Consider the following 16,065-nt stretch of genomic DNA (forward strand, 5'->3'; position numbering starts at 1 on the left):
TTAATATTTAATCAACATTTAAGGGGAATTAAAATAGGGGCATAAAATATTCCAATAACTGAAAGAAAACTGTTTAGTTAAAATGAGACAAGAATTACCTATTTTCTTAAATATATTATGCAACTTTAAAATTAGATAAAAACATAATTTAATTCACAAACAAAACCGAAATCAAATCATTGAAATAGTTGTTAAATGAGTAATGTCTTTGATGTTTTGAGATAGTAATATTAATCATTGTATAGAAAAAGTGAAATAAATAAATATAAGTATTTTCAAGCATAACATTGTGATTGCCAGTTTTGGAGTCAAAATCGAATTCATAATTATAGTTTTTAATCAACAATAATTATTAGGGCATCCCTGAAATTTGCTATAGACAGAAAAATCAATAAGAACGAAAATATTTTGGCAATACTGTTTAGAGTGTTTGTCTAAAATATAAAGATAGGTTTAGACCTATCTTTATATTTTAGACAAGCTTACCACAAGAACATCATCTAATCGCTTTTGACGCTGCTCTGTTCTAGACAAAAGGCCATTCCATTTATCTGATAACTTTTTAACTTCTCTCCTAATACTCCTAGTTATTTCTCTAGCTTGTTCTTCTGCACTACGATAACCTCGACTATCACATTCAAATTCCTTAGCTAAAAAATACATAAGTTAATTACATTAGCATAAATAAGTAAATAAAAAACATCAAGAAAATTTACTGAATCACAATAGCTATTTAATTTGATATTCTTTTGTCAGAGTAACTAGCAACAGTCACTAACCTTCAGAGTCACTAGTATCAGAAAGTGGTGGTTCTTTAGCAACGTAATGTCTTCCTGCTAAAAGACTACTTTCAACAACAGGCCTCTTATCATCAAGCTGTCTTCGGAAAGCTCTATGTTCATCTTGCTGCTTGACAATGCAACCAACATCACCTCCAATAGCTGGTTGAGCAGATAATTCAGTTTCTTTTTTAATAACCCACTCTGTAAGTTCTCGAAGGGATAGCAAAAGCTGATTCCACTGATCAGCACTGCTTTCAAGACGATTCCTGAAAGAAAGAAATTGTAAAATTAAGCGTCATTAAAAAACAAGACAGCTGAAATAATTATAGACAAAAGTCAGATAGATAAAATAGTGATTTTAAAAGTAACAAAAAATAACTTAATACTCAAACTTGTTTTGCAAAAAAATTGAACTCAAAGAAACTTTTTAAAATAAACCAAACATATTATGTTAAAAGTTTCTTGCTAAAAAATAACTATAATAAACAATTTTGATATTTTTAATGTATTCATTTCATAATTCCTTAACTATCGAGATGAATGTACAAGGTACATGGAAAACTTAAACTTTTTTCAGCCATGTCTTAAATGAGGCTGAAAAGAAATTTTTTACCTGTTAATTGAATTCACTTCTTAAAATGCTATGTGTGGATGGATAAAATTAAAGATGCAGCAATTACAAATACAGCAATTCAAGACAAAGCAACTACAATTATATATATGCAGTAAAAAACTTTATTATAAATTTGTACAAAAATACAATATTGCGTGTCACATTTGTCCTAAAACGAATAATTAAAAAAAAAAAGTGTTTCAAAGTTTAACTTAACGTAAACCCTAAAAGCAAAATCAATTACAATATTTTAAATGCCTTTTTTGAATGAATATTCACAGAACTTAAAATGTAAGCACATTGTTATTGATTATCAGAATTCGAAATTTAAGTATCAACATCATTTGACATTTAAGTATCAACATCAAAAATCATAAAAGTTTTGTAACTTTCAATATTACATTGAATGTCAAGAATAAATTTGATTATATATTTTTAATTCATCACTGAGACTTAAATCTTCTATCTAAACGCTACAACCATCTCCCAAAAAAGTTTAAGAAGGGAAAAAAAAAACATTTCTTTTTTTCAACATACAATAACTTGATATTATAAAATGGTGAAATTGATTTTATTAAAGAACAGTTTTAACATGCTTTCATATGGTAATGATACTGCTATTTTATTATGATGTCTGTGATTTCATCAGTGGTGATCACAGTACACAATTCTGCTAGGATCAGTAAAAATACTAAGTAGTGAGAAGATGTGAAAACAAGCCTTACCGAAGAGATACTGTTTTTAACCTCAGAGCATTCCATCGATGGTTCATCTCCTGGAGTTTACGTCCTAAAAGCAATGCATCATCTTGACTTTCAAGACTTTGCAACAAATGAGTACTCCTTTCACTCAACGTCTGATGAAGGTCCCTTTGAGATTCGATTTCTCTTTGCAAATCCTGGAGAAGAAAAACATATCGTAAAAAATTGTGCAATTTTTCAACAATGAAAAGCTTAATTAGTTTAGAAATTTAGTACAATTTTATACATATACACATAGTACATCAATATATAGAAAAATATAGAAAATAATAAAGATTAATAAAAAGAGAAGAAAAATTATTAAAAAAAAATTAATTAAAAAATTTTAAAAAATATATATTAATAAGCAAGAAAACAAAAAAGTGAAAAGATACAATCTCTGCATCAGCTCACACAATTATAACCGCAAAAATGGGAGTGCTTTCTAATAATGCATCAATATAGTCAATGTAAAATAATTATATTTGTCTTTGGCTATATTGATACAATATTAGAAAGACTAGACTTTTTTCATAAGATAAATAAGAAAAAATTTAAAAAATTTTTAAAATATTTTTATTTTAATAATTTTTTTTCTTCTCATGTAACTGATAAATCTGTATTATTTTTCATATTATATATATATATATATATATATATATATATATATATATATATATATATATATATATATATATATATATATATATATATATATATATATATATTATTATTATCATTAAATAATCGGCAACAAAAAATGTCTTAAATGTGTAAATTTTGAAACTTTTTTTTTTTTGATTATTTTAATCTTGAAAATTACATCTTAGAGATTTCCTGTTTACAGGTGACCTTTTACGAAAATAACAATTGCTAGATTCTCAGTCTCTTTCAAAAATATAAAAAGAAATATATATTTTTTACTACTTTTTACATTTTATCCAGAAATTTTTAACCCTTGCTAATTTCTTGTAGAAAATGGTAATATTAGCTTTGGAAAATATAAACGACCTATTTAAATTATGCAAATAATTAATAAATGATTATTATGAAACTAATAAGTTAATAACAATATCAATGATTTTACTTGTGTTGAGCGAAGACAAATGGGTAACATATAAATTTTAAATTATGTTATTCAAATATTGTTTTAATTTATCAGTTAGAATTATCATATTCTTTCATTCAAATGACAGCCAACAAAATACAGATTGTTGAAATATTTGTACTTGGAGGAAAAAAAATAAACGCAGTACAGTTCTTTTCATTTGCAATATTCACGTTTAAACTTATTTATTGAATATTTGAGCTTAAAAAAAGAAATAAATAAGCAAATAGAGGGAAAGCTTTGCCTCTACTGATTCCAAACATGAAGCTTTCTGCCAATTGAAAGGGTAACTTCTAAACTTTTTTTTGGTCAACAGTTAATTCTTTTTTTTTTTTTTTAATTTGTTAAGTTCAATATAAGAACAGTGGTTCTCAAATGGTGCTCCTTAAAAACTGTAAGTTAAAACCAGTAATGATTTTTGAAACCTGTCATTATGTTTATACCCAAACATTAAATCATCATTTATTTGATATTTGGGTTATTTTTATGAGATTATCTAAATGAAATAATAAAAAAAGATGTAGCAATTTTTTTTAAAAACATTTTATCCAATAACAATATATTGAATAAGTTATAAAAAGAATTTACATTTATAAAAAAATTGCTTTTGATTTGGAATTCAATATAAAATGATCAAATCCTAGAATATAGAATTATGTTCATCTGACAACCATTCTCAACTTGTTTTAATTAATTTCAAATTCTATTTTTTTTTAAAGATTAACAGTTTTTTCCCTAAACTTTTATAACAGTAGTTTTTGAAAACTATAATTCAGCGTACTTTATTGCTTTCAGCTTATGAAATACCAATAATAAATTCAGGACTAGTCTAGATGCCATACAAGTCCTGCAAACGCAACTGTTCGACATAAATTCTATAATTGTAAGTCTATTTATTATTGATAAAACGATGACTGAATAAATTTCACTCCTCACATTAAATATAATAAAAATAATTTGCAGTTTTATTTATTTATATTTTTTTTAAGTACGTATATGCAAAGTTTACTAATTTCACTTACTAACTTGGAGTTCCGCCAAAAGATGCTCGATTATTAAGGATCCCGGAATCGTAAAATATGGAGAACCGCTGAGTTAGAACATAGTTACAAATATTATACTCTAGAAATGTCAGAAAGTTATTGTTTATGAACGATAATTAAGCAAGAATGCTAAACTAGTAGGTTTAGTATCTGGAATCATGCTATAAACATGTTTAAACTGTTTAACCTATTTAAACGTAGTGGTTGAAAAAAATCAACTTAGATTAATTCGTTAAAATTCGGATCAAGTACATACACAGAAAATTTATTAGCACATTAAATATACAACTAAACTCTTCCGCAAACCGCAAAATGCGGAAGAGGCGGGCTTGAAAGAAAAAAGAAGTCTAGAAAACAGAGTCATCTTACAATTTATTAAATTTTATCAACAAAACTAACTAAATTAAACATTTATATCGCCGTTCTAACAGTGCCGCGGAAATGACAAACGGCAATTATATTCATAGAAAAACGATTCGTTATTAATAACTCAGTAATAACTGAAACGTTAACTTTTGTTTATAATACTTAAACCTCCACGTACCAACGGGACTTTTAAGTTTCACTAATATTTCTATATAGCCTGAAACGGAATATAACATTCCATTGGAACTTGTCAGTCCCTCTAATATGACTTTCGGTTTATCACTAGTCATTAACAACACACAATTATTTGAAGTTGAACATCACCTGAACTATTTAATTATTGATATTTCGTACGAGGACTCTATTTTATGATTCCTCAATTTCATTCCTCAATGCTCAGCTTTTTATCTCGGTCAATTTTCCAAACAAGTCTTTGATTTTTTTTTAATTATTATTTTTTTTTAATTGATACGTAAAATTTTTCGACAAGTTATGAAACAAAGTATTAAACGTTTAACTTTAATTAAAATTTCATAATGAAGTGTAAATCCCAAATCAAATATATGGAAAAATAGAAAATATTATAAAAATATTTGACAAAATAGACATTATTTAATAGGACAGAAAAGTTCCTCATATTTTTGATAATATTTTACTAATTTAGTAAATAAAGAGTTTAAATGGGAAAAAAATGTTTGAATAAGAAAATGAGTGCGATTCATTGGACGGCAAATAGCAATAAATTAAGTTCACGCCCTCTTTAAGATATTACAACATCAATAATTAACCCCATTTACGACTAAACGTGCGTAAACAAGGCCGGGATAGCCTGGTTGGTAGGGCACTGGGCCCATGTCCATAAGTTCGCGGGTTCGATCCCAGCCGGCAGAAGACTACCCGTGCAGTAAATGGTGACTGATGCACGTTAAATCTGTCGTTTCGCGAAGTCAGCCGTATTCCCGTAACAAATTAATACCTTTGGGGGTACTGATCCAGGAATTTCCTTGTCTTCTGGATTGGTTCAGAATTGTAAGGCTAAGGAGTTGAACATTAGTAGTCGTAAACCCAAAATTGGGTAGACTGTTCAACGACGGATATAAACGTGCGTAAACGCACCATTCGAATAAATATATTTTTATTAACACAGTGAAGCATAATTTTTACGAATTTTATTTAGCTATTTTCTACGGTCCTGAAGACATCTAAAAATTATTATTAATTAAATTGGGGTAAACACCTTCTGTTGAGAAATTTTTACTTAGAAGAGTTATTTTAAAAATTATTAACTACGTTAGTTTCTTTAAAAAATAATTAATGGGTTTTTAAAAAATTATAATTATTTAAAATGTGATTAAAAATAGGTTTTTATGACATTAAAGTTGCAAATTCTGTAAATTGAATAAAAAATAAAACAAACGTGAAAAAATCAGTGTTCAACCAAATGAGTTGTGAATTTATTTGGCCAGTAGAGCACATACGCACCATTTCATTTTATACATAAAGCATTATTATTTATGCACGAAACTTTTCTTGCATCTTAATAATAATAATTCAAGCATAATTCAATAAAAATAATTCCGCATTTTAAAAAATTTCTATGACTGGCCTAAAATTAGGAAAGCAAACAAGTAGCATGCATGGCTTGTGATACGAAAAACAATAGCTAGAAAACTCTGGTAAAATATAAAACAAATTAAAAAAAAGCAAACTTACGCTTTCCATGTTTCGCAAAGTGTGCTGAACGCTGTAATTAACGATCATTAATCCTTTTTCCTTTGAATCGATCGACATTTCTACTTCTACCGCCTTGACCATCTCGATCGCAAAATTAACCAGTCAATTTCCCATATTTAGAATAAAAGTTTCTATTTTACACCCACTTGAAAATTTTGAATCTGATTCGATACCAAAAGTGGTGCGGAATCTTCATTTTTATTTCCTCATCAAAATTCCAGGCGATACATCACTGTGGCATATGGAATTTAAAACATAACTCAGTCACGATTTGAGAAAGATCTCCGTCAACAATAAACCTGCTGGATCATAGGACACAAGCTTTCATCGTCCTTCGCAATACCTGTTTCCATTTTTACCATTACAGAAGAAATTTAACGAACTCAAACAAGCGCTGGACTGTGACTAAATGAAAAGATTTTCGGAGGAAAGTAGAAAACTGATGGACTTTTTTTTTTTCTAAAGAAGACGAAGAGGAATAAAGTACCACTCCATCGAGCTATTTAAGGTAGAAGATAAAAAGTTTACTTTCTGGGAGAAGTCCGCGTTTTCTTTTTAAAACCACTCCATGGCCATCACTTAAAGGATGGTTGTATTTGAAAGCATTCCCTTAAGTCCAGACGCTCTCGGAAAGAAAAAAAAATAACAGAGGGGCGTTCTCTAAACTTGTAAAAGCGAAATCTCGTAAAAAATGAAGAGATGCCACAAAAAGAAGTTAAACAAACGACCCCTCTTGGAAGATTATGCTATCACCTAAGTGATATGCTTGAGACCGGCACTTCTAGTAGACATTTTTCGGAAAAGAAAAGTTCCACAGTAGACAGGTGTAAACACTAGTGTCCGAATTTGAAACTTCGCCAAACAGTAAATGACATAAACGGGCAACTGGATAGATATCGAGTGATGTATCCCACAATATTGCCAGGTAAACGAGTAAACCTGATTAAAAAAAAAACCTTGCGTAACCTTTAAGACAATGGAGTGTTTTGGATATGATGTCATCGTGACAATAGCCGCAGAGATCGGGAAAATTAATGATTCTTTCTAATGACTTCATCTTTTAGAAAGTTTTTCGTGTCTCTTCAACACCTATAAAAAGTTTCTCCTTGCGGTCAAAATTTGATGGTCTGTTAAAAGATGAAAACTACCGTAGGGTATTGGTATAAAACACGAATTCATTTCCTCAAAAAAAAAGGGGGGGGGACTAGCGAAAATGGACTTCATTGAATTCTAGAACTTTTTATGTAAAAATAGGAAAACGCATAAATTTATAGTCTATCAATTTAAATTATTTTCCATTATTATGTTTTAAAACTGCGAGAAAGTATTTAAACATAAATATAAGAGCACAAAATGCCCCTTGGATTAATAAGTTTTACAAATAAGAGAATTTCGGGTTTTTAAATTTCAAAAAATATTTTAAGGTAAACCAGAAATACGTTCGACATCATTTATAATGCAAGTTAATTTATCTAGTAACAAATATTTAATAATTACCTTATATTGCACAGTCAGATGAAAACACAAAATATACAAATTATTTAGTGCAAAATATTAAGTTACAGAATTTGTTTCAAGAACGCATTTTCTCTCTATATATATTTTTAAAAAAATTTAAATTTTTTTTCAATGGATTTGGATTTTGAATCCTCAAAACGTGGGGAATGCCGCAATCTGAAAATTTTTGTATCACTAATTAAGCCAGAGAGCAGTTGGATGCTTAGGTCCATAATAAAAAATAATAATAATAATAAAAATTAATCAATAGAACGTTACTATTTTAAAAAATTTATTGTCTCAAGCAAAATTTAAATAATGTATTACTTTTTGTTATTTGATTTCATAGTGATAAAAAAATTTTGAATTGTGAGACACAAATTCTCGTATAATTCATGTTTGCATAACTAAACTTTGTAAAAATCAGTTGATCAGTTAGTTACAGACAAATAACTATCTAAAAGGTAAAGCAATCTTGCCAAGTCTATTGCAGACCAGAAGAGTCACGAAGGGCTTCACAATTTCGTGACCAACAGCATGATTGTGGCAATGTGGCCTGCAATGTGCACAGGCCGCCTTTATTTTTTACACAAACTAAGAAATAAATTGAACGATCTAAAAGTACCAACTTTTAACAAAAATAATAAAAATTTTAAACATTTTTTTTTTCTTCCTCGATTTAGTTTCGGATTTAGTATTTATAAATTGTATAATTTAACATAACGCGAAATATTACTTCAGAATTTTCACAAAAAATCACTTATTAAATTAAACAAATAAAATAATAAATATTTATTGAAACTATTTTGCATGAAATTATCACTGGCCCACACAACTTTCATAATTGAGTGTAAAAAAAAATTTCAATTAGGACAATTAGTTCTAGAAGTAGGGAGGAAAACACTATGTACTGTAAAAATAAAAAATCCCATCTAGCTCCAACTAGATATAGGGATCCGAACTTCCGACCATTCTCGTGATTTAATTATAAAAATTATTTAAAGCAACACCTTATATTTTCAGGAACAAGAAACAGATCAGTATGTCACCATATGTTTTGCACCTTATACTTCGCAATTTAATCAGTTGTCATCATTATTTAATACACGAACTGACGTCGCATCCTTGAGGGGGACGAAATTAAAATTTCCAATTACAAAAGTTTTTCTAACTTCACTTATTACAAAAATTAAAAAAAAAAACTGACTAAACATCAACTAAAGATCAACTAAACATTTGGGAAAAAAAAAAAAAAAAAAAATTTTTTTTTTCATTTTTTAATTTGTACTTTTTATTTCTTAATTTGAAATTTAGGGACAAAACTTAAAATTCATATTCTACGACAATTCACGATAAGATAAAAATTTATTTTTTATTTCTTAAATTGTTTTAAACTTAGCTGAATTTAATTCGATGTTAATTACTGAGGGGAATGTACACACCCACCCTCGCCAAATACGCGCCTATGTACTAATTTACATAAGTAAGATGTGTTTTCAAATCCATCAAGTTTCAATTCAGTACGTGAAAAAAATATATATATAAGAAGTATTTAAGTATATATAAGAAAGTATATAAAAAGTATAAACTTGATAGATTTTTTTCGATCGATTTCGATTTCATTTATCACAAAACAAGCTATAATTTGTGTAGAAATGTAATAACAACAAATAAAATATTAAAAAATCTAATAATTGACATTTATAAAAGTAATTATTTATATTATTGACAGAAAAATATAGAAAAGCTGGAGCAGACACAGTTGATGTAAAATACCGTAATTTTACAGGCAAAATATTTTGACTAAGTCGGAAGATCCGATGCCGTAGAGATCGCTTTGAAAAGCATCGTTAAAAATAAGACAAGTAAACAACTAAACTGCAGATTCCTTTAGCATTCACCTGCAGTAATGTATCACCTTATAAAAGGTTGCGACTTCCAGATAAGTTCGAAAAAGAAAAAGCTAACACCCGCACAGAATATACTATCCTATCAGTACGGGCACCACTTATAAAATATTCAGAGCCACTTAATAAATTCTTAGAGGGAACTTCCCGTGAATTAATATTTAATGATTTCCGATGCCTTTCCACAACATTTCTAACAAATACCACAACGGCTGAGGCAGGTATTCGCAAAACAATTAAGCAAGATACTAATGGCTTCGCCTACGTCATTCGTTGAATAATTAACATGATACAGAAAACTTCCAGTTTCATTCATTCTTTCTTCTTCTTTTTTTCCCCCTTTCCGTTTGTAACCAATGATGTTACAGTAAAAGGTGAAAAAGCTTATTTGTAAAAGGAGTAGTAAAAGTAAGGAGTTTTCAAAGGAATTCCAATTACTTTCCGACAATTCGAAACTCCCAAGACATATTAATGAAATTCAAGTTTTCCGACTTCGCAGACGATAAAATGAGAAGGAATAAAAAGAGCTTCGCTAAACTGTTTCGATTAGTTTTAAACGAAAATATTTAGGGACTTTATAATTAAAAACGATAATTCGCACTGTTGATAATTAAGAAATGCATTATTCACGATATAGACAATAAACAAGACACGAGAGAAGAAAAAAAATTAATAAGCTATTAATATTTTGGCACTTTGCCAGCAAACTTTAATCCGTAAATGGAAAATTGTCTTCCGAATGAATCTTACAAATTGAACGAATTCAGTAATAGATATGATAATAAAATGAATTCGTTATTTTTTATTGTGCTAGGAAAATGAAATTCATGTAAGAAATAGTTATGCATCAATACCCCTTAATTAAACGAAGAATAACTTGTATTATCGACTGTGAATAATTGAAATATAAAACTTTGAGCTATCTTAAATAAATTTCAGAAATAGAATTCTTTTATCAAGATTTAAAGAACGAAGTCTGATTTCAAACTATAATTGGATACCTGCAAGTGATGTCATCGTCAGTAAATCATGGCATTCGTCGATTTAGAAGTCAATGGGTTCGACACAAACGCATAATGCCGCTTTTAGGTATCCAATTAAATCTTCGATTTAAATCACATGGTTAGGCATAATCACTTCACTTCTTCGCGAGGGAACAAGAATTTTTTTTCAAGGAAAAGAAACGATAAATATACCAAATTACAATCGACGAACCTCATTTGGAATTTACCATATCGTTATTTTCTTCAATAGATAAAAATTTAGATTACCGATGTTTTTAAAAACTTGGGAAACAATGTGTGAACTTTCACGACAAATAAATATCCCATTTACCACATCGTTTAAAAACATATAACAACCCGAATAGAAAAATAAATAAATACTTAAATAATTTATTTTTTTAGTCTTAAAAATTATTGTTAATGCTAATTAATAGAGAAACTTGAATACAGTTTAGAATCAATTAAGTACTTTGAAATTAAAAAAGAAATAAATCAGAGAGTGGAATTAATTGATGATGGTTCATTGATGAAGTTCGTTGATTTGGCAAATGAGGTTTTTAAGATTCATTTGAAATTGATTTATTGATCATATTGCTATTTTCAAAAAAAAATTTAATTTCCGATGCTTTTAAAAATGGGAAGGAAAATAAAAGAATTTTTCTTGACTTTTTCTTTGAATTTTTTTGAATGAATTTCAAGTGAAAAATGAATATTCCATTTTCCAAATCGCTAAAAAGAAATGTTAATAACCTAAATAAATTATTTATTTATGTCTAAAAATATTGTTATTTAGTGGTGTTTGCAATTAGATAATCTTGTTTTGAATCTATACAGTTTGGAGTCGACTTAAGCTATATTAAAATTAAAATAAAAACTATATGTGAAACACTATTTAAAAAAAAAAAAATCAAAGAGCGGAGATTATTGATTAGGCAAGTGATGTATTTAAAACTAGACTGATAAGGTAATTATTTTAGCCTAAAACAGATTAAAATTTAGTTTTCCGATGTTTCAAAAACGAACTACCTGCAATTTTATATTATTTACCAAGTTAAAAATTTCGACAGTAGGGAGATTTCGCACTTTACGCTAGCTTCCGTACGTAAGATTCGTGCAACTGCGCATGCTCGTGTTTATTTTAGATTATATGTATCTTTACGTTGTGTTAGCGTGATTTACACTACAAAGACAAAACTACAAGCATGCTGCTTATAACAGTTAAATATTGTTTTCTGTTTAAGCCTACCTTCCAACTAAAAACATGAAAATGGAATGCGAATTTGAAGAAATGTATTGATGAAATTTAGAAATGAATCGTATTATCATACAACAAATTGGTTCATTCAATAAAAAAGTTATTTTATTGGTTTTTGTTTAATATTATGGTTGTCTAATTGCACTAGTTCCATAAGAAACTAGATATATTTTCGCTATTTAAAAATTATGAATTATATTTGTTTTAACTCAGTTAAAAAAAAAGTTGAATAATCAAAAGAAGTTCGATACTATTTTTCTTTTAAATATTAATAATATTAATAAAGCAAAGCAATAATATAGCTGAATTTATCAAAATCTATAATCTGCAAAATTTTTCTACTCTCAGATCCACATGTTTTCGTGGAGCAAAGCTTCTTGAATCACATGCCACAGCTTTAAAGAGATAGTCTACGTCCATTGTTAATTTTGATTTTGAGGTCAAAGTTAAAATGATATTACACTATGTTAGCGTTTCTAACTTACAGATTTCTAACTCAAAATCTCTCATTTTCACTGTTGTAAGTTTGATAATTTTCACCAGAATTGACGCATGCGCACTTCTAGTGTACGAAAGAGTACGAAAGCTAACGTAAATTTGCGATATCTTCCTAATATTTTATTTTTCGCCGTTACAAAACAAACAATTGGTTAATCAAAAACCTGGTCGGTAGAAACATAAATCAGGTTGTAGAGTACAATCCGTGTGAACATTTCAGGTTGTAAGCTATTAACGAAGTTAGTAAACGCTAAGTTGCATAAAGACATTTTGGACTGACTTCCGCAAAAAAAAGATTACAATGAAAAACGAATTAAGTTTTACAACCACAATTTTTGAAAACTATTTAACAGACCAAATTCAAAACCAAGGCGGCTCTACATTCGCATATAAAATGTACTCCAACGAAATTCACTCATAAAAATATACTCAAATTAACAAATTTACATCGATAAAGCTTAAAAAAGCATTTAAAAAAGTTGCATAAGACCCTTTATTTATCACAACTAAATAGAAAATAACTGTTAAATTTTCAAAAAAAAAATTTTTTTCACGATTATTAATTTTTTTTCTTTTAAAACTTTCTATTAATGATTCTTACAAAGAATCAAGTATACAATTTTTCTTTAAAAAAAAAAAAAAGGAAAACAAACTATCAAAATACATTTTCTATAATATTTTGCATTTTTCTAATGCCTGTCAAATTTAAAAAAACATTAAACTGTTAAAATAACTATTGTGCTTCATAACGAAAATGAATTTATTTTAAAATAAAATTTCATGCAATTGCTGTGTCTATTACCTCATCAAAAGAGAGAGCTTTTGTTATTCCTCGCTCAATCAGTAAACCCAAATATTTTGTGAAATTAAATATTCAAAATGAATTAGATAATCAATTAGATAATTTTTAAAAACGTATTTACCAAGTAGCGGACAATTTTTTGCATTAAATAGCTTTATAAAATATCATTAAGTTTTATAATTAAGTACTTAACTAACATAATGCAACCATTCAACGTTTTATATTTTTCCGTTAGATTTGCGAAAAAAAGGAAAATATCGAAACATTTTCATGGCTTAAAGAACGACAATTTCGCGAATTTAGAAAAGGGGTATATCAATAAAAATTCATACTTCCCGTTTCGAACTTTCCAATGGAATTCATTTTTTATGTCCTCACAGCATATTTTTTAGTAGTTTTCTTTTTTTTTTTAATTGGTGTACAGTGAGAAAAAAATCGAACCACTCTGAATAGCTTTTAACCTAATGATCGAATCTTTATGCTCTAGGATTCAATGATTCAAGGGAATGACCTCAAATATGTTGCTTAATTTATTAGTGAATGCGGTAATGCTATAAATCAGAAACAAAAACGTACTTTTTCCCCAATTAAACATACCTTTTTTTCGACAGATTCGAATCCCTGACTCACATAATAATGCAGCATTCTGGGAAAAATGGCACGAATAATTTGGTCAGGAGAGCTGTCCAAAGTTTGGACTCCTTAATTTTATTTTACTTATATTTTTTTTTCGTATTTCGCCATATAAAAATTTTTGCACACAGTTATAATATTCGTTTATCCAAAGATAATTTATTTACCAATACTCGACAATTTTTTTTGAATTATTACGTATACAACTTTTATATAGATTTAAAGGTGACAGGGTGGCGCAGTTGGTTTGTCGTCGGCCTTCTGAGCCCAAGTCTGCGGGTTCGATCCCCGGCCCAGACACCGGATTTTCGGGATGCAGAAATCCATCAGCGGTCGTATGATTATGCGGCATGTAAAAGATCCCTGGAGTGCCTTATTGGCTCTTGGCATTTCCGGCAAAATTAAATTCCTAGTGCACTTTAGCATCTAAATAGAGTCTCGGTGCTGCCATCTAGTGTGGCAGAAACTAGACGTCCAAATTAACATGACCAACGGTATCTCACCCATTGTGGTGGTCCTGAAAGAGTGGATACAACCTCTGGAGAACGCACTAGGTCTGCTCATCGGCAAGACAGATTGTGCAGCTCATTGGAAATAAAAAATATTCTTTTAAAGAATGTAATTTTGCATGGCAAAATACAAAATTCACGCAAAATCAGGCGAATAGTTCCTGAAAAATCGAACTTTAACATCAAAGGGTTTAAACTTTGGACCGCTCTCCTGACCAAATTCGGACCCATTTCCCAGATTGCGCGCTATTGTGGGTTGAAAAGAGGTTATGTTTATTTAGAGAAAGTACGTTTCCGTATCTGCTTTCGTAACTCGAAAAAATGTTAGCACTAATTAATTAGCGCATTTGAGATCACCCCTTGAACGATTAAAATTGATTCTTAAAACGTGAAGAATCTATCATTTGATCAAAAGTTATTCAGGGTGGCCCATTTTTTTCTTTCCGTGCTCTCATGTTTCTTATTTATACTTTTGATAGTTATTTCTCTCAAGGCAGCTATATAAGAATTTTAATAAATTGTTTAACTATCTCAAAAAGGTTTATCTGTAAAACAAAAACTAACTTTACAAAACTCTTGCTAAAAGTTCGTGCCTGAAAATGCATAAGAAAATACGTCTCAACTTTAAAAACGTATTAAAAATTGCTTTTATTACCTATCTTTTATAATATTTCCTAATGCAACTAAAATGTATTTATAATTTGCCATTTGTAAACAATGCTGCGCTTTCCCTGCTCAGGGTGAATTAATTGAAATCAGGGTGAATTAATTGAACACCGTAATTTTATTAATTCTTTCTACTCTCCCTCGTTCCAATTTATATTTCAAAAAAAAAAATAATAATAATAATAATAATAATAATAATTCAGACAATAGAAAAAAATATTTATCATGAAATGCCTCGTCATGGATACGAAATAGATTTTTTTTTTTAAATTAATTTATTTTTGTGTCCTTGATTACCGTTTTTTTCTTCTTCCACCTATATATTTTGATGTTGGCCCTTAAGGGTGCCTTTCTTTTTTTCCGGACCTGGGACCAGTCACGTCTGTGCAGTTAGATTTTTTTTTAGCAACAAATAAAGTGAGAGCCGCGATAGCTCAGGGTATAGAGCGTTCACCATCCAATGAGGTGAACCGGGGTTCGATCCCGGCGATGGCTGGTCGATACGAATTCCGCATCCGGCTTGCACCGACCACAGTGCTGACGTGAAATATCCTCAGTGGTAGACGGATCAAGGGTTAGAGTCCCCTTGCCGTCAGGCTAAACGTGGGAGGTTTTCGTAGTCTTCCTTTCCATGTAAAGTAAATGGGGGTAAATTCCATCAAAAAGTCCTCCACGAAGGCAAATTTCTCAGAATACTTGATCCAGGAGTTCCCTTGTCTTCTGGATTGGGCTCAAAATTACAAGGCTACGGAGTTGAACATTAGTAGTCGTAAACCCAAAAAAATTAGGTCAGCTGTTCAACGACGGTTATAAAACAAAATTTAAAAAAAAGGGGGGGGGGTAATTGGAATTTTACCGATTCAACATCATGTTAATTGTATTGAAAAATAAGCTCACCTTTAGTTAAT

At 29.2% G+C, this 16,065-nt stretch overlaps 1 protein-coding gene across 7 annotated transcripts in view; it reads right to left on the reverse strand.

The window, feature by feature from the left end:
* The window catches only part of LOC107442807 (dystrophin), a 238,478-nt gene that overhangs the window by 24,458 nt on the left and 197,955 nt on the right, over positions 1 to 16,065 (reverse strand). For all 7 annotated transcript variants that reach the window (XM_087157549.1, XM_087157551.1, XM_087157550.1 and 4 more), the window contains 3 exons: positions 2,121 to 2,293; positions 780 to 1,048; positions 487 to 650 (listed from right to left, as the gene is read on the reverse strand). In XM_087157549.1, the coding sequence (XP_087013675.1) occupies positions 487 to 650; positions 780 to 1,048; positions 2,121 to 2,293 (606 nt within the window). The remainder of the gene's footprint in view (positions 1 to 486; positions 651 to 779; positions 1,049 to 2,120; positions 2,294 to 16,065) is intronic.

Source organism: Parasteatoda tepidariorum, chromosome 2, assembly GCF_982258835.1.
Source record: "Parasteatoda tepidariorum strain Cologne lab strain chromosome 2, Ptep-v5.0, whole genome shotgun sequence".
Taxonomy (NCBI): Eukaryota; Metazoa; Arthropoda; class Arachnida; order Araneae; family Theridiidae; genus Parasteatoda; species Parasteatoda tepidariorum.